We start from the raw sequence: 19,931 nt of genomic DNA, 5'->3' as shown, positions 1-19,931 counted from the left end.
TAGTCCAATCAGACTGCCATTATTTAGAACCTCCTTGGAGCTCTTTATTCAAATTTCCCTCAGAACTGGTGGGTAGTCTTGGTAGTTGCCTACTGTCTTGGCCAATGGTGGAATTCCCTAGCTTGATCTCCCACTAATTACTAGACTTGGTTTTAAATGATTCATTCTTTCCAGAAATAAATTCCTTAGGGTGGTGGTTCTTAAAATGCGGTGCTGGACTAGCTGCATCAGCATCACCTAGGAATATCATCTGGGCTCTACCCCAGATTTAATGGATCAGAAACATGGGAGTGGGCCCAGCAATATGTGTTTTACCAAGCCCTCCAAGTAAGTCTGATGCTCACTGTAGTTTGGGAACCACTGAAGATGGAATATTGCCTCCAAAAAAAAAAGAAATATTGCCTCCATTGAGGATATTCAAAGATGTATTACAGACTTGGAAAGTATTCCAAAGAAAAATTTCTAAATCTTTTTGAGCGAAGTTGGAGTACATGTCTGGCCTCTCCAGAGGACTGCTTCTGCAGAAATCTACCTCAGCTGAGGCATCCACTCCCACCACTTCGCCATTTGACCTTAAGCAAGTTCTCACACTTGGTTTCTCATCTGGAAAATGAAAGACGCATCCGACCTACGTCACAGGATTGTAATGAGATTCAAAGTGAATCACATCTGCAAACACACTCCATAAAGCATGTTGGTATGCTCTTGGTACTGTGAAAAAATGAAAGTCATTGTTATTCTGCAGACAGGATTCTGGTGATCTAAGCATTATACCAGGGTGAAGACTTGGAAAAAGTTATAATTCCCTTGGCCATATCCACCTTTTTATCTATATAATGACCACTTCATCATCTTTGTGGATGTGCCTCTGATTCTGCCATTTTAGCCTAATGGTTTATCTGATGCTAAGAGAGGGATACTACTGCCTGATAAATGGCTACAAGGTCTAGAAAATATATCCATTTTCAGACATGCTGTTTTCCATGGAAAGCTCTACGATGATTGGTAAGGACAGACTGTGAATGTGGGCATGGAAGCTCTCATGACCAGAATTTGTCTCCTGTTAGCAGTGGAAGGGTCTTTCCTGAAACCACCCATTTCAGCACTATGCAAAGGAGTTGTGACCTTGAAGAAGGATGATGCTAAGTGTCCACTGCCACACAGTAATTGTTGCAGAGAGGACCAAAAAGAAAACCCCTCAGGCAAACCAAATCTATATAAGCCAAGAGTTCAAAACCAGACCAGTCAACATATCTGTGCTGGAGAGAATGTAGGTGGATTGTACCTTAGAGATTAGCCTTTCCAAACACCTTCACCATAGGAATTCTTTAATAGCAAGTTCCTGATGCATTTATGATTTCACCTAAAAACTTTACTGAACTTCAGTGAACATACCCGGGCAGGAAATTAAATCTATTACCTTAGTGCTTATTAGGAATGCAGTTTTAGTAACCCAGAGCAGTTCCCACTAGGCCAACATCAACTTCACATTTCACACAAAGTGCCAGTTAAAATCAAGAGATTAGGTATGAATTGAATTGGTTAAATGTGATTAAATTATTGGCTGATTATGTAATAATAAGCTATTGGTTAATTATGGAGTTAGAATATGAAATGATTTTGTTCAAAAATGTGCTTACTTGACAAATCAACTGAGACAGAAAGTAGGGTGGTAACTCCTAGGTGTGGGGGGATCAGGGAGGAAGGAGGTATGATTGTTAGTGGGTACAAGGTTTTGTTTGGTGGGGGTGAAAATTTCTAATATTAGACTGTGGTGATGGTTGTTCAACCCTGTGAATATATTTAAAAACACTGAATTGTATACTTAAAGTGGGCAGATTATATGTTATTTAATTATATCTCAATAAAGCTGTTTTAGGATTCCTGGCTGGATCAGTTGGTGGAGCATGTGACTCTTGATCAATAGGTTGTGAGTTGTAGCCCCACATTGGGTCTGGAGCTGACTTTAAAAAAAAAAAAGTATTTTTTTAAAGATTTATTTATTTATTTGTGGGAGTGGTGGGGGAGGGGAGAGGCAGAAAGAAAGGGAGAGAGAGACCCAAGCAGACTCTGCACTGAGTGCAGAGCCCCATGTGGGGCTCCATTTCACAATCCTGAGATCATGACCTGAGCCAAAATCAAGAGGTGGACACTTAACCGACTGTGCCACCCAGATACCCCCAAAAATTGTTGTTGTTATTGTTGTTGTTGTTGTTGTTTTTAAATAGCTAATAAATTGTAGAGCTGGGAAAACATTGTGCCTATTTAAAAGACAGGAATAGGTGGCTCAGTTGGTTAAGCATCTGCCTTCGGCTCAGGTCATGATCCCAGGATTCTAGGATTGAGCCCCATATTGGGCTCCTTACTCAGTAGGGAGCCCACTTCTCCCTCTCCCTCTGCCTGCTGCTCCCCCTGGTTGTGCACGCTCTGTCTCTCTCTGTGTCAAATAAATAAATAAATAAATAAATAAATAAATAAATCTTTAAAAAATAAAATAAAATGAAAGACAGGAATAAATATCAATACTTTGCTGCATGCAGTTTCATACTTGATTAAGATGAAATAATGAGCACTTGAAATATATTAAGGCAGGAAATGTTTGTCTTTCTTTAATCACACTGTGTTTTAAAAGTTGACTATCTCAGCCTGATAATTGAAATTTAAATGTAACAAACGAAGCTGGCTAATAGTTGAAGCCACGGTCATGGGCATTTATGACCTAATGATTTGTCCATGCTCCCTACAGGTTTATTTAGAATAAAAATCAGCAGCCCTTACACAATAGTGATAAGAAAACAGGATTCTCACTGTCCATCTTGATGCTTCTAAACTGATCTGGTTGGGACAGCCAGAAGGTTGAGGTTGGAAAGGATGTGATCTCATCCTTATGATGTCAGTATGCGCTGATAAGAGAAAATAGAGATATTCAGAACTGAACTATGAAATGGGGCTCTTGTGTAAGCAGCATCCTATTTCATGGTATGTTCCTCAGACTTACTTTTGTCTGCCTAGGAGAGAACCTTTACACTTTCCTACCTTGGGAAGATAGGCCAGCCTCCACTAGTTCTAATCTCCTTGGAAAGTCCTCACACCACAGTGTGGGGCTTGCCCAGGGCTCACTGGTGGCCATGGAGACCTGACTGAGGCAAACAGGAGAGGAAGTAGCTGGGAGATGTGGGGATTTCTGGCTCAGCAGATAGCGAGCAAGGAGCTACTAACACCTGCTCAGTGCGTCTTGCAACTTAGAGATTGCTGTTTAGGGCTTCTTCTTCTTTTTTTTTTTTTTCTTTTTCAAATTTATTTACTTATTTATTTTAGAGAAAGAAGGTAGAGGTAGGGGCAGAGGGAGAGAGAAAAAGTGAAGCCAACTCCACCCCAAGCATGGAGCCTGACACGGGGCTCGATCTCATGACCCTGAGATCATGACTTGAGCTGAAATCAAGAGTCAGACAGTTAACTGGTTAGGGCTTCGTAGTACACCAGCAGATTATAACAAGGCCACCAGCAGTTCTCTGGGACACCAGACCCTACCCTATCTTTGGGTTATCACCATCCACCTCAAGGAGCCTTTTAGTATTTTTTTTCCTCTTTATCATCTTCCCCTATGAAATTTTGGTACCACAGATGCTCTCTCTTTCTAGATAGATACATTTATGTACTGTGCCTTTAGAGAGCCACAGACCACTGTAATATTTAGAAAACTTTTTCACCACAACCCTCTCCCTACCATGCAAGCATGAATTTTCACCCCTGTCTGAGATGTACCGCTCCAGTTGAGAGTCCATGCCCTGGATGGAATGAACGATCTAGGCAGAGCCTCTCTCTCTCTCTCTGCTCACACTCTGAGTGAGTGTTGTGATCATTCACATGGAGAAGATGGATCGGGTGACCCCGTGTCCATCACTAACCAGGATGGGCCCTGACTTCGGATTACAGCACAGCTAGAGGAGTGTCCTCCAAAATCACGCTGTCCCTGTGCCATCTGCTCGGCCTGCCTGCCATCCTCCAGGCTCTGCCACCACCTCCTCCTCCTGGGCAGCAGCCCTCTGCCTGGCGACTGGCTTGCTGTGATAGAAAACAGGATCCTTCATCAAAGCAGCAGTGCTGGTGGAAGGGCACAGCTTCCCTTGACAGTGGGTCACCCTCTTCCTGTGCTGTCCTCCAAACCTCCCAGCTGTAGGCCTCTCCCAGAAGCCTCACTCATTGCTCTTCCTGTGTTCCTTCACCCCAAATGGAAGCATAAGATTTACCAGGTTTCCAGTCTTGCACTCTTCACTTGACATTTCTTTAATCTCCTCCTCGCAGCCTCTCTATAAGTCTCCTAAAGTATCTCTCTTCCCCCACAGAGGGATGGATATCCCAGACCCTGGCACATACAGGCAGCCACTATTAGAACTCTCTGGAGCCTGGCCTCCCTTGTAATTAAGAGCTACCAGACACTGGCTTCTGTCTCTTCCAGGCTGTGAGAGCATTCCTGCAACATAAAGCTAGTCATGGCATAAACTCATCCTCCTAGAACCCATAGGGCCATGCCATAAGATCATGACCCTCCTTGTTCCTTAGAACCCTTGTCTGGCCCCTTCTGACCTAGGTCATGGGCTTTTTCATTTCCAAAAACGTTAACAAATGAAGGGGCTGCTGAGATGATGCCATCTAGTCCATCCCACTTTTGTTGAGCACCTGCTCTGCTCCAGGCACTGTGCTAGGCCTTTCATATGCATTATCTAATTCAAGATTTACAATAGCCCCATGAGGTAGGTTCCCATTCTACAGATAGTCATGTAGAGATTGAGTAACTTGCCGGAGTGGTGAAATCAGGACATAAATTCAGGTTCATCTGATTCCAAACCATTTACTGCATTGTTCCAGCTGAGAAAATGTGTAAACATTTTCCCAATTGTTTCCAGGGGGGCTTCACTGTAGGTATAAAAATAATGAATTTACCATTCTTAAAAGATGACACATGGCTAATAAAAATGCTGGTTTGTTTGTTCCCTCTGTGCCGCTTCCTCGAGGGTCATGACATGATATCTCCTGCCAGTCCACGATTAGCACTTTAAGGATAAAGAATGACTTCTACTTCCCCAGACCCGCCAGATGTTCAGGCTTCAACCTCCTGCAGATGGGAGCAAGGCAGGAGCCCATTCTCAGGACGTGGAAGCCAGAGCAAAGCAGGACTTGCCACCTAGCTAGCCTGAGGGCGAGCCGTCTCAACGTTGGTGCAGCCCTGCCTGCGTGGGTGGAAGGGGGCAGGAGTCCTGGCAGGTTGACACTGTTCTCTATCTCTGTTTCCTGAACCCCTTGCAATATTCTTTCTTGTGAAGAAACAGTGCATTGATTTGGGATTTAGTCATGTTTCATCCATCTGCCTTTTCCCTGGCCTCTAAAACCACAAGCCTGGCTTAGGAATTCGGGTCCACAGTGTGAGCTTTGAATAGCTTTGTGTAGGGAGAGGTTTTGAAAAGAAAGGAAAGTGGTATCTACTCATCAGATGGAATGTGTTAAGACATCGAGGAAGAATGTGAGGGTTTTGAGTGTTAGGGTCCGTCAGCAGTTCGGGTAATGAGTCATCCGGTGTGGGTACAGATTCCTAAGAAATGAAGCCTCGTGATGACATCATTCTTGCAAGATTGTCTGGGATCTATTGTAGCCGCCTGACAAGTTCTTACCTTGGGGATTTTCATCACATGGTTTTTATCCCAAATACACTTAATACCCATCATGCCTTCTAACTCATCCAGTTTTCTATCACCTAGAATTTGGCAAACTAGGACTTTCACAAGTCTGTCTCATTGTCGTCCCTGCTACAGGGCACTCTTGGGACAGTGTGTGCTCCTCAACTGATCACTCAGCACCCATTCTCCTGACAGTCCTCGATTCAGTCAGCACGTGTTTCAGTGGTGAGCCTGGTGCCAAGCTAGTCTGAGGGGATGAAGACCAAGGAGGAGGGCAGGAGCATGCAGGAGGGCACCTACCCAGACTCATGGGATCAGGGGAAACACAGTGCTTTCAATGTGGGGTCAGTGAGTAAACATGTGATGACTAAGTGAATACCTAAGTGGAGTCTTAGAAGATGAGTAGGAGTTAGTCTAGGGAAGAGTCCAAACAAGATATTTCCATGAATGAAGACCTACGTTTCCATAGGTGAATAGGAAGAGGTAAGAGATGAAATTGGGCAAGTGTGCTAGAGAGCCTCCTGCGTGCTATGCTGAAGAGCTAAAATGTATCCTACGGAAGATGAAAAACGTTCAAAGGGCTTTAGGCGTGGAGGTGAGGTGGCTAGATTTACAAATGTATGGAGGCTGAGTTGGAAGGGGCCAGACTAGAGGCAGGGAGACTCGTCAGAGAGTTAATGCAGTCCTCTAGAGGTGACATGAGCATCAAGTAGGGTGATGAGAGGAAGGATGGAGATGAGAGAGATTTGAGAAATATTTAGGATTTAAACTTGGCAACTGGTGACTAATTAGTTTTATAAAAGGGAGATATCAGGGATCCCTGGGTGGCGCAGCGGTTTGGCGCCTGCCTTTGGCCCAGGGCGCGATCCTGGAGACCCAGGATCGAGTCCCACATCGGGCTCCCGATGCATGGAGCCTGCTTCTCACTCTGCCTATGTCTCTGCGCCTCTCTCTCTCTCTCTCTGTGACTATCATAAATTAAAAAAAATTAAAATTAAAAAAAAATAAAAGGGAGATATCCAGAAGACCCCCAGATTTTCAGTGTGGGAAAGATAAGGAGCCCATGTTCAGGCAGAGGTACGAGTTCAGTTGGGACATGCCAAGTGAGAGTTGCCTGCAGGGGCCATGAGACTGGTCAAGCTGATCATGAGGAGTTAGATACATGAATCTGAAGACAGTGGAGAGTGTGAGCTAAAGATATTGACTTAGGACTCCTGGTGTTCATCACAGTTGAAACTGTAACCGCATAGCAGTATAGGCACCCTGGAAGTGATGGGCAATGAGAAGACAGTGGGCCAAGGACAGAACCCCAGGGAATGCCAGTATTGTTAGTTCAGGAGAAGGAAAAGGGCCCCATGATAGAAACAAAGGAGAGTCAGAGAGACACAGGACCCAGGAGAGTCCCTTGCTGCTCTGTCCTTCTCTTCCCTCCTGAACCTTCCACTGGCCCTCTGGCAGTCTTACTCCTCATAAGCAAGCTCCTTTTAATCCTCAGCTCCCCATACAGCCTTTGCAGGTGAAAGCTGCTCCTGATCCCAAAGCCCATTCCCTGCAACTTCCAGCCATCCCTCACCCACCCTCCCGTAGAGAATCCTGCATTTTCAAGGCTCATGCAATTCACTTATAATGCCTTGACGTCCTTTCCTGACCATTCTGTTTACCTGCACCACCATCTTTCTCTCCACCCCACTGCTGCCATCCTACCAGATGACTTCAGTGCCATGATGGTGAACCAGTACCGAGGCTTACAGTTCCCCGGTGCCCTCACTTCCAGTGACTCTTCACCTCCCCTCCAGCCTCCCACTCCCAAGAGACTCCCAGGAAATGGTTAATATCTGCCTCACTTCCGTTATATGGGAACAAACCTCACATCCTACTCTCTGAGCACAACCAGCTCTCTCATCTCTCCTACGCTTATCTCACTGTCCTTAGCCCCCTCTGTTTTCTTCTGACCTCTTGACTCCCTCCTGACCTCTCCTCCTTCCTTAACCAGGTTAGACTATCTGGCTGTTGATCAGAGGTGGTGTTTCCTGAAACCTTAGCTTTCTTTGCACTCCCACTCTCCCCCACACGTGACCAGGGCAATGCAAGGTCACAGCCTCTTCTCTGCTCCTGCCCCAAGCACACTGAGGAAAATGGGACTCCATACAGAGGAACATCGTTAGACATTCCCTATCTCTACTCTGTCATTCCTGTCATTCTTCGTGGCTATAGAAAACCTACGCCTTCCCATGGGGAAATAGGAAAATTCAAGCCGTAGCCAAAAGCCCAATTTCTCTCTCTCTGAAAATAGCTTCTCCACCTGCTCTGTTGCTGGGTTTCCACACAGATGACCTTGGTGCAACTCCTGACTGCCCTTTCCCACCTTGATTTTTCCCTTGGGCTAGTTATTTAACCTCCTCGAATACCAGTGTCCTCAGTCTTAAAATCGGGACCCACCAGTGTTGCTGCCAACCTCTATGGCACTTGTGCAAACCTGAAGCAGGTGCCCCTTTGGCCAGGCAGATGGCGTGAGGAGCCAAGCATGGCCTGCAGACCACAGCCCCCCCCCAACCTGGGCACCCTGGTGCAGTGCCACCTTGCAGAACCACCCACTGCGGCCCCAACTGCACCTACCTCTGTATGGGCTCTTGTGAAATAAAGGCCATAATATGCACGGCACTCGGCCAAGAGCATGACTGAGCAGAACCTCAGACAAAAGAGCTAACATAGACCACTTGGACTTGGATCAACACGTGGGTGTGCTCTGCTGGGATGGCACCATCGGCCCTCTTTAGGCATCTCTTGCCAGCTCCGTGAGGTTTATCAGTGTGCTCCCATTTCTTGTCAGGAGAACAGAGCCCTGAGAGACTGGAAGTGAGCTGAGAAGTGAGGGAGCAGACCTATGGTCATAGTCAGGGGCTCCAGGAGGGCACGGGGCAGTGGGACAGTCGACAGAGATTGGTCCAAATGAGTGGCCACCTCCCGAGCAACAGTGCCCCAGGTACTAGGGGCAGAGGCTGCCCACTTCCGCCCCACACTCCAACTCTGCGGAGCTGCCCTCAGGAACCCCCACTTCTCAGATTTTCCCAATGGAGACCTCTCCCTAGCTGCTCATGAGTGTGATGCTCCCTACCCCACCATGCCTGCAGACCGCCTGGGCCCCTGCACCTGCTCACCCCACTGGAAGGCTCGGGTAGGCCAGAGGACATGTTCTGCTGTTCTTTCACTCCACTGATAGTCCACCTGCCCCCATGGATGCCACAGACCAGGACTCCTCCAAAGCCAGGAGTGGGAAGGCCTTCAGGAGAATAGGAATTTCAGAAGGCCTGTCCATCCTGTAAGAGCAGCTCTTCCTTAAGAGGAAACCACTGTGCAAAAGGCAATGAATAGTAGCCACCTGGGTATTTTTATGGAAGAAAGATGAATTATGCCATCACCCCTTCTGGCACAGAAATAATTTTCAGTAAAAGGTTAAAACCATCATGTTGTATCAATGAGAATCGTTCCATTATTCCAAGAATGATTGATTGGAAAGTACTTTACTTACAGGAAAATCAAAGTGATACAATGCAGCTTCCACTTTTAAAGCACTTTCCATTAAAAAAAAATCATACCAATGTATAAAAATAGTTATACTGAAGATGTGAATCAACAGCCGAGGAATTTATTGGCACTTGAAAGCCTTGTGATATAAATAGATTCAACAATGAGAATGAATCTCAAGTAACTCTGGGCTGTGGCAATCTAACCTCCATTTTCACTGACACAAAAGAAAGTCACATGTAGTTCAGCGAGTCATCTGGCCACCTTGGAAAAGAACACAGCAAAATTAGGTCCAACAGGTCAGGTCAACCCAAAGCACTGGGTGAGCCAGTGGGAGGGACAGAGGGACAGCACTGTGGCCTCTGCCCTCAAAGAGTCTTCAGATTGTCCCAGACTGGAGGCCTGCACACAAAACAGTCGCCAGCATGGTGTCCTAAGGGAAGGGCAGTGCGATAGGAGATAGAAGGGAGAGAGCTTCTTTTGACTTCCTAATTTCCTTCCCTCCCTCCCCTCTCCCTGCCTCCCACAGTCTCCCTATGGTGTAATGTGAACAGAACACAGAGTCAGCTGGGTCTGGATGCAAACAGCAACCCTGCCACTCACTAGCTGCGTGACCCGGGACAGAATGATTTCACGTCTCTAGGAATCAGGCCCCGGCAGGGTTGCAGGGGGCAGGGGGCTGTTGTTGTAAAGATGAAATGTCCTGTGTGTGTATATTAAGTACCCAGCTTTGCTGCTTCCTGATGCAAAGCAAATGGTGAAAGTTCACTTCTTCCTCACCCTTCCACACCTCTGTGAAGGTTAAGGAGTACTTAGTTTTCCACCCTTTTCATGCTTAAATTTCAAAGGGCTTGTCCATCATTGGATATAAGGTGATTTTCAAGGTGGGTATTTGCTGCATGTCTTTGAGTTGATGGCTCTTGTCCTCCAAGAGCTTTCCTACTTCTTCGTGTTTTGGGACTCAGAGGCCCCACTGCTGCCCTCTTTGTAAAGAACATGCAAAACCCACCACCACCCCGCCTGCCACCTCCTTTCTGGTGAGAAGGTGGAGACCAGGGCAGCTGAGAACCGACCCATTGGCAGTCATTGAGCATATACCGTATATGAGCGTATGTTGTATTTGAGCACATACAGTTAAACTCTGAGGAGTCAAGGAAAGAACTAGACACGATTTCTGACCTCTCCTAAGACTTCAACATATTGGTGTCACCTCAGTCGAGATTCTTGGTGGAAAACAGCAGACCAGTTGTGGGACTGGCATGAGGCACCGGACGCTGTCACCACAGTGCTACCCCTAACATCCCGGACCGCAGTTCCTCTGCAGTCACTCTCATGGCCAGAAAGTTCCTCCCAGTCCCCTTGACTTTCAGATGGATGTCACTGCCTAGTCCTTCATTGCAAGGGAAACCGCCTGGATGAGATGGGTATTCTCAATTCAGGGAGGAGCGTCTCTCAATTCAGTTCACCCTGACCTGGAGTCGATGTCTTAACTAAATTAAGAAAAAGGAAAATTATTCAGAGGCTGAAATCAGCTCATTTGTAAATTCACAAAGGGTGATGTTGATTTTTAAAATATCTTTAGTAAAATTTCTTTTATTAAAAACATTAAAACGTTTGCTTACCTAAGTAAAGCTTACAGACAAGTTGTAGTTGTATATACACTGCGGAGTTTCACCAGTGATTTTATTGCTGCCTCTCAGAGCACTTAAATATACTTCTTTTTGGATGAACCCATTGAGAACAATTTGCAGACATCATGACTCTTCACCTCTTACTACTGCAGTATAGAACTCCTGAGAACGAGGACATAACAAAACTACAACCTAACACTGAAATAATCTTATATGCCTAGTCCAATAATGTCTCAAAGTGGTTTTTTTTTTCAAAGTGTTTTTTTATAATTTTTTTTGGTCCAGGAGGCAGTCCTAGAGTATGTATGACATTTAACTGTCATGCTCTTTTGGGCTTCTTTACTATGAAACTGGTCCTCAACCTTGTCTTTCCTGATACTGATATTTTTTTTGAAAAGCACAAGCTCATTGTTTTGTGGAATTTTTCACCATTTAGGTTTGTTGAGGGCTTCCCCATGATCTGAATTAGAGAATTTGCTTTAGGCAGGAATACTACGCAAGTGACATTATGTCCTCATCAAGGCCCCATATCGGAGAGCACATGTGACAGCAGTTTGTCTCATTATTGGTAGGTTGCTCACTAGGTCAAGGTGCTGTCTCCCAGGGCTCTTCACTAGACAGTTATCTGTTATGAATAGGCAATCTGTATGGAGATACTTTCAGACTTGCAAATATTGTGTCCTCATCAAACCTTTATCCAGCAGTTTTAAAAGCATCCATTGATGATTCTTGCCTGAATCAGTTATTACTATGATGGTTGAAAAATCACCATCAAACTTCTGTATTTACTAATTGGCATTCTACTTTAAGGAAGAGTTTTCCTTTCTACATTATTTATTTTTTCATTTATCTATTTAAAATCAGTATAGACTCATGAATTCTTTTTTTTTTTTTAGATTTATTTTATTTATTCCAGAGTAGGGGGAGGGATAGAGAAAGAGAGAGAGTCCCAAGCAGACTCCACACTGAGCACAGAGCCCAACTCAGGGCTTGATCCTACCACCTCAAGATCATGACCTGAGATGAAACCAAGAATTAGAAGCTTAACAAACTGTACCACTCAGACACCCCAGACTCATGAATTCTTAATAAATTTTCAAATGATTGTGTTAACAGATTACCTATTATCTATTCCTTCTATAAATCACTTCTGCGGGCAGCCCAGGTGGCTCAGTAGTTTAGCGCTGCCTTCAGCCCAGGGCCTGATCCTGGAGACCTGGGATCGAGTCCCATGTCGGGCTCCCTGCATGGAGCCTGCTTCTCCTTCTGCCTGTGTCTCTGCCTCTGTGTGTGTGTGTGTGTGTGTGTGTCTCATGAATAAATAAATAAAATCTTTAAAATAAATTAAAATAAATAAATAAATCACTTCTGCATTTGTGGATGGGTCAGCCTCATTGCAAGCATATTTCTTTTTTGATATGGACCTGAACATTTCATCTACACCCCACTATTTACAAAGGCAAACAGGAAATAGAAAACAGAACTTTTTATGGGGATTTTTGGTTGAACACATAGGTAATCAAAGTGTTTTTAAGTAGGGCAGCCCCGGTGGCACAGAAGTTTAGCGCCGCCTGCAGCCCAGGGTGTGATCCTGGAGGCCCGGTATGGAGTCCCACGTTGGACTCCCTGCATGGTGCCAGCTTCTCCCTCTGCCTGTATCTCTGCCTCTTGTGTGTGTGTGTGTGTGTGTGTGTCTATGAATAAATAAATAAAATCTTTTTTAAAAAAAGTGTTTTTAAGTAGCTGTGGCAAAATGGGATGCCGCAAGAAGACACAAGGGAGCAGGCCCTTCGAAAGAAAGGAAAGAAAGGGGTTTTGCAGGAAGACATGAGAAGGGAAAGAAGAGTGGCACAATCATACTTCATGATTGGACAGAAAAAGGGGGGCATGACAGAACCAAGTGGGGTGGACGAAGGGCAGGGAGATGGAACGAATATGCAGAAGAGCAAAGAGGTCAGGAGAGTAAGGTGGAAAGGCTAAGCTAAAGTAACAACATGAGTTTGGTGAACTGAATTTGGGTAAGAAAACTGGGAAGTAAGGAATGACGGAGTCACAAGATTCCTATGAGATATTATTAATAGCCTCATTATTTATGAGAAAACTAAGTCAGAGAGAATTTGTAGTAGTTTCCCAATGTCGCAGAGCTAGTAAGTGGCAAAGCCGAGATTCAATACAAATCTGACTACAAAGCCACAGCACAAGGAGAGAAACATTTGTAGTGAAGAACAGAGGTGGAATTAGGGCTCACAGCATAAGGCCCAATAGGTTCCAATATGCCAATCATGACAACACTGGCCCACAATTAAGTCTCAAAAATTATCCTAACCATGCACTTTAATCAGCAATAAGGTGAGGGTACTTAGATATTGTCAAAGTTTCCAAACCTTATATTACACTCCTGTATGACTCAGTGCCCTCCACCCCTCAACCCTGCCTTTTAAAAAAATCAGCTTTATTGAAATATCATTTTCATACATAAGATTTCACCCATTTTAAGTGTATGATTCAATGAGTTTTGACAAACGTAGAGGCATTGAACTACCAATCATAATTCTAGAACTTTGAATCACTCCAGAAAGTTCCCTGCATAGACCTTGTGGAGCTGATATTCTCTACCCTCTGGCCTGTTTTTTGGTCATCTACTTCTGCCTTTTCCAGAATGTCATGTAAATGAAATCATATAATATGTAGTGTTTTGTGTTTGACCTCTTTCACTTAGGATAATGCGTTTGAGATTTATCCTTGTTGTATTAGCAGTCTTTCCCTTTTTGTTGCTAAGTTGTATTCCACCATACGGATGTACCACAGGTTTTGGGTTTTTTTTTAAGATTTTATTTATTTATTCATGAGAGACACAGAGAGAGAGAGTGAGAGGCAGAAGCACAGGCAGAGGGAGAAGCAGGCTCCATGCAGGGAGCCCGATGTGGGACTCGATCCCGGGTCTCCAGGATCACGCCCTGGGCTGAAGGCGGCACTAAACTGCTAAGCCACCACAGTTTTTTTTACCCACTTATCCATTCAAGGACATCTGGATTGTTTCCCACTTGGAATGATTATAAAGTTGATATAACCATTCACATATAAATGTTTGTGTGCTATATGTTTTCATTCCTCTTACATAGACACCTAAGAGTAGAACTGCTCGGCTATATAAGTTTATGCTGAATATTAGTAAGAAACTAACAAACTCTTTTCCAAAGTGTCTGTATCATTTTGTATTCCCATAACAGATAAGAGTTCCAGTTGTTCCACTGGAACAAAATTCAGTATTTTTAGTTTTTTTTTAATTTAACCTTTCTAACGGGTAAGCAGTATTCTCTCATTGTGTTTTTAATCTGCACTTCCCTAGTGTTCAATGATGTTGAGCATCTTTTTATATACTTATTTGCCATCCATGTATCTTCTTTGATGAGATCTCTATTCAATTCTTTTGCCCATTTTTACTGGGATTTTTGTCTTTTTGGATTGTACTATTAAAATATAAGAATGCTTTATCAGATATATGAGGGTTTTCTCCTAGATTTTTTTTTGTTGTTTTAACCCTTATATTTGGGTGTATGGCCCATTTAGAATTATTTTTTGTGTATTATGTGAAGTTTCATGTTTTTCTATATGGATATCCATTTCTTCCAGCACTATCCTTTCCTCCACTAAATTGCCTTGTTGAAAAAGCTATCCTTTCCTCCACTGAATTACCTTGTTAAAAATAAGTTGGTGGTCTGTTTAACAGACTCTTTTCTGTTCAAATGATCTACAATGTCTGTCTTTATATCACTATCTCACTGCTTACTATATCTTATGGTAAGTCTTGAAATCAGTTTACATCCTCTAGCTTTGTTCTTTTCAAAATTGTTTTATCTATTCTAGGTCCTTTGTATTTCCATATAAATTTTAGAGATCAGTTTTCCAACTTCTAAAAACTGCTAACTGGGATTTTTATTGGAATTACTCTGAATCTATACTATACATCAGTTTAGGAAGAATTGATGCGTTAACAATACTGGGCTTTCCAAATTCATGAACATAGTTTATCTCACCAGTTATTTGAATTTTTTTAATCTCTTTTACTTTCCATAGTAAGAGTGTATAAATCTTGCACATATTCATTTATATTGCACAGATTTCATTTAAGCCTACTTAATATTTTTATGCTAATGTGGTTATGTTTTGATTATTTAAACTTCTTATTGTTCACTGCTACTGTATAGAAATACACTTGTTTTTTTATATTGACCTTGTGTCCTGTGACCTTGCTAAATCTACTATTTCTAGTAGCTTTTTTGCTGGATTTCTTATGATTTTCTACATAGGTGATTATGCCATCTGCTAAGAAAGAGATTTACTTCTTCCTTTCAAATCTGCTTACCTTTTCTTTCTTTTTATCTTATTGCACTGGCTACAATCTAGTATGATGTCAAATAGAAGTAGTGAGTACAGGCATCCTTGATCTGTTTCCAATATCAGGAGAAAATCATTCAATCTTTTTCATTAATCATGAGTTCACTGGATTTTTCATAAATTCCCTTTATCAAGAAGATCAAGTTATACCTCCTATTACAATTTTGCTGAATTCTTATCATTAATGGGTGTAGAATTTTGTCAAGTGCTTTTTCTGTTTCTACTAAAATTTTCTTAACTTTTTTAATATAGTAAAACTACACTGATTTTTTTTTAAGACTTTATTTATTTATTCATGAGAGACACAGAGAGAGAGAGGCAGAGACAAGCAGAGGGAGAAGCAGGCTCCATGCAGGGAGCCCGATGTGGGACTCGATCCTGGGTCTCCAGGATCACGCCCTGGGCTGAAGGCCGCGCTAAACCGCTGAGCCACCCAGGCTGCCCGTACTCTGATTTTTTAATGTTAGTTTTAAATGTAATTAGTTTTAATGTTAAATTAATCTTGCATTCCTGGGATAAGCCCTATTGTTCATGAGATACACACACACACACACACACACACACACACACACACATGAGTTTACTAAAAACTTTTTAAGGTTTTTACATCTAAGTTCATGAGAAGTTTTGATTTGCTTTGTCTTTTTTTTTTTCTTGGATTATCATTACCTGGGTTTCGTATCACACTAATGCTAGCCCTACAAATTTATTTGGAAAGTTTCCTTGGCTCTTCTACTTTCAGAAAGAATTTGGGTAGAATTAGTATTTTTTCTTACTTAAACGTTTGCTAGAATTATCAATGAAGCTATCTAGTTTAGAGGGGCTTTTTTAAGATTTTATTTATTTATTCATTAGAGACAGAGAGAGAGAGAGGCAGTAACATAAGCAGAGGGAGAAGTAGGCTCCATGCAGGGAGCCTGATGTGGGACTCGATTCCAGGACTCCAGGGTCATACTCTGGGTTGAAGCCAGGTGCTCAACCACTGAGTCACCCAGACATCCCTAGCTTAGAGGTTTTTTATGTGGAGAAACTATTTTTAATAAAGGAATGGTTTACCTTTGTAGTTTCTATCAACAGTGTAGCACTAAGAATGAAAGGAAATCAAGTTGTGAAAATCACCATTGCCTAAATAATGCTTCCAACACACACAGTTCTATCAAACACTGTTTCCCTGGCTTTGGCTATAATGAGAAGCAATTTAAATTATTTCAGTAGTCTTTTCAGACAGAAGTACAATCCTTTTTATACATTCTTAAAGACCTTGTCTGCAGCTAAATAACTCCACTAGCCAACAGGAGTATATAAAACTGATTTCTGTCAGTGATGCTAAAATGTTTCCCCTCAGCCCTGTGCCTTTGCACTGGTCAGGCTACAAGTTAAAGGTGAAAGAGTTACATAAATATGACTTACCTATTCATAAAGTATGTTTATTCTCTTAAATTTTTTTGAAAAATATTATCAGCTCATAACAATAAACTTAAGCAATAATATAAAAGATACATAAAAGAAAAAAATACTGTCCCCATGCCTTGTAAATAAGAAAACCAAATATTGGGAGATCCCTGGGTGGCTCAGGAGTTTAGCGCCTGCCTTTGGCCCAGGGCGCGATCCTGGAATCCCGGGATTGAGTCCCGCATCGGGCTCCCGGCATGGAGCCTGCTTCTCCCTCCTCCTGTGTCTCTGCCTCTCTCTCTCTCTCTCTCTCTCTCTCTCTCTCTCTCTCTCTCATAAATAAATAAATAAATAAATAAATAAATAAATAAATAAATAAATAAATAAATCTTTTTAAAAAAAAGAAAAAGAAAACCAAATATTGGGGCACCTAGGTAGCTCATTCAGTTAAGCGTTTGCCTTCTGCTGAGGTCATGACTGCAGGGTCCTGGGGTCAAGTTACACTGGGCCCCCAGCTCAGTGGGGAGTCTGTCCCTCTCCCCTCCCTGCCCCCACTTGTGGGAGTGTGGGTTGTGTAAACATTGTATTGAGGGAGGGCAAGAGCCCTGTCTCTCTTACTCCATTGTTTCCGTCAGGAAAGACTGATACAAACAATTGCAAAGCATCTAGCGTGGCGCCTGACACATTTTGGGCACTCAAAAAACATTTATGGGAGGAAGGAAAGTGTTGAATTCACACCTTGGTTACTATGACTCCTTGGCAAGTTTAATACTGACTGCTTTATCTGTGTAAACAAGGGGAAATGTCATTCTCCTTAAAGCCATTCACTGTCTCATGAGCTCACTCTTTTCCTTCCTCCTCATGTGTCTTTGTTCCTTGAGGCCTGCCTTCTCTATAAATCTGTCTTGTCTATAAGAACTCCCTTCTTCAGGGAGGCTGTCTTCAAACTCTTTCTTAGAATCCAACAGCATAGGGATGCCTGGGTGGCTCAGTGGTTGAGCATCTGCCTTTGGCTCAGGTCATGATCCCAGCGTCCCAGGATTGAGTCCCACTTCAGGCTCCCCTCAGGGAGCCTGCTTCTCCCTCTGCCTTTGTCTCTGCCTCTCTCTCTCTGTCTCTCATGAATAAATAAGTAAAATCTTAAAAAAAAAAAATCCAACAGCACTTATAAACTCTGCCATACTACCTAGCATTTAATCCACAATGGGTTAAAGGGAATCCACCCCTTTACCGGCACCCATCGCTGTCCTGGGCATATAACTCATTAAATACTTTAGTTGCAACTGGAACAATCTTGTTTGCCAAGGCTCTTCATTGAAGTCTGAAGTATAACCTCAAGATTTGTTATGAAAACCCTTGGGTATAAGGAACAACAAACTGGGAAAAACTGGAAAATGACCCTGAAAGCTATTAAATATCAGAATGATTTTTCAAGTGAGTTTGTATAATCATATTTAAATTAATTTAAATATCTCTGTTAGATGAACACGTAACTAGGTATTACCCTGCCTGAGGCAGAAGTCAACAGACTTTAGTGTTTTCTGTTTCTATGGGCCCATGTATATATATTTTACCAACTCAGACCTTTGGAACTTCAGAGAAAAGGGAAAGCAATTGTTTTTTTCCCTGTATTTAGTTTGAAAATGATATCTGAATAGCTCTCACCCTGTTCTGCATCCATTTTAATGGAGAAATGGCTAAATCTAGGGCTAAAGCAGAGACTAATAAAAGATGAGCCTGGAGTATCTTATAATATCAGAAAGTAAAGCACTCAAGAAACAAAACAATGGGGGTATACCAAAGGGACAGAGGAGCCAACTGAAAGAGCTCCCCATGGCCAAAGCTGGAACATTTGAGCAATGAAATAATGTAGTACTGGATTATAGCCCAAATAATAAATTACAAAAAAAAAATTTAAAGACCCATGGGGGGATCCCTGGGTGGCCCAGCGGTTTAGTTCCTGCGTTTGGCACAGGGCATGATCCTGGGGTCCTGGGATTAAGTCCCACATCAGGCTTCCGGCATGGAGCCTGCTTCTCTCTCTGCCTATGTCTCCGCCTCTCTCTCTCTCTCTCTCTCTCTCTCTCTCTCTCTCTCTCTCTCTGTGTGTGTGTCTCATGAATAAATAAAATCTTTAAAAAAAAAAAAGACCCATGAGTTCATTCAGATATAATTAGGTGCTGAATAAATGGGGAGGGAGGCAAATTTCCCATAGAGAATTCCAAATAATACTCTGCTCTTCCCCTTAAGTGTGGACTACACTTAATGATTTACTTCTCTTGTAAAGAGAGAGGAAAGTAACTTTACAGTGGAGAAAGCTGGCAAAGACTGCCTTAGCCAAGTAATCAAGATTAACATTATCAGTGGCAAGTCCCCGTGACAGTATGTACTCTTGATATATGTGATGAGAGAATGACGCTTCACCTCTTCCTCCCAAAAACCATAACACTCTAACTATGAGAGAAACAGATCCCAACTGAGGCACATTCTACAAAATATCTGACCCATCCTCAAAACTATCAAGTCATCAAAAAGAATGTGGGCAGCCCGGGTTGCTCAGCAGCTTAGTGCCCCATCTTCAGCCCAGGGCCTGATCCTGGAGACCAGGGATTGAGTCCCAGGTTGGGCTCCCTGCATGGAACCTGCTTCTCCCTCTGCCTGTGTCTCTGCCTGTGTGTGTGTGTGTGTGTGTGTGTGTGTCTCATGAATAAATAAACAAAATCTTAAAAAAACAAAAAGAATGTCCAAGAAACTGTTCACAGCCTATAGGAGTCTAAGGAACCATGACAACTTAATGTAATAGGGTATCCTGGAGGAGATCTTGGGACAAAAAAAGGACATTAAGCAAAACTAGTGAAATCCAAATTAATTATGGAGTTCAACTAATATCAATACTATTTCACCATTATGACAAATGTAGCACATTACCAGGGGTTACTAGACATTACCTGGATGTGGGGTATATGGAAACCTGTATACTACCTTTTACCTTTTATGTAAATCTAAAACTCTTTTAAAATAAGAAGTGTACTTGAATAGTTCTAAAATACAATCTGGACACCAGGTGACTAATGCTTATCTCCACAACTATGCTTTTAATTTCAGGGTGCTGGTGACAGTTTCGTGGGGGCTTTGGCCTTCTACCTGGCTTACTACCCACATCTGTCCTTGGAAGAAATGCTCAAGAGATCCAATTTCATCGCTGCAGTCAGCGTCCAGGCTGCAGGAACACAGTCATCTTATCCATACAAAAAAGACCTGCCACTTGATCTGTTTTGATTACTACTAACCCTAAAATAAACGTACCTGG

General features: G+C 42.8%; 1 protein-coding gene across 4 annotated transcripts in view; it reads left to right on the top strand.

Moving 5' to 3' along the window:
* The window catches only part of RBKS (ribokinase), a 91,398-nt gene extending 71,492 nt beyond the window's left edge, over positions 1–19,906 (top strand). For all 4 annotated transcript variants that reach the window (XM_055326957.1, XM_055326956.1, XM_055326954.1 and 1 more), the window contains one exon: positions 19,727–19,906. In XM_055326957.1, the coding sequence (XP_055182932.1) occupies positions 19,727–19,900 (174 nt within the window). In that variant the 3' untranslated portion in view covers positions 19,901–19,906. The remainder of the gene's footprint in view (positions 1–19,726) is intronic.
* The last annotated feature ends 25 nt before the right edge of the window (positions 19,907–19,931 follow it).

Source organism: Nyctereutes procyonoides, unplaced genomic scaffold, assembly GCF_905146905.1.
Source record: "Nyctereutes procyonoides isolate TBG_1078 unplaced genomic scaffold, NYPRO_anot_genome, whole genome shotgun sequence".
Lineage (NCBI taxonomy): Eukaryota > Metazoa > Chordata > Mammalia > Carnivora > Canidae > Nyctereutes > Nyctereutes procyonoides.
The sequence above is the reverse complement of the archived record's forward strand: the minus strand, read 5'-3'. Positions and strand labels throughout refer to the sequence as shown.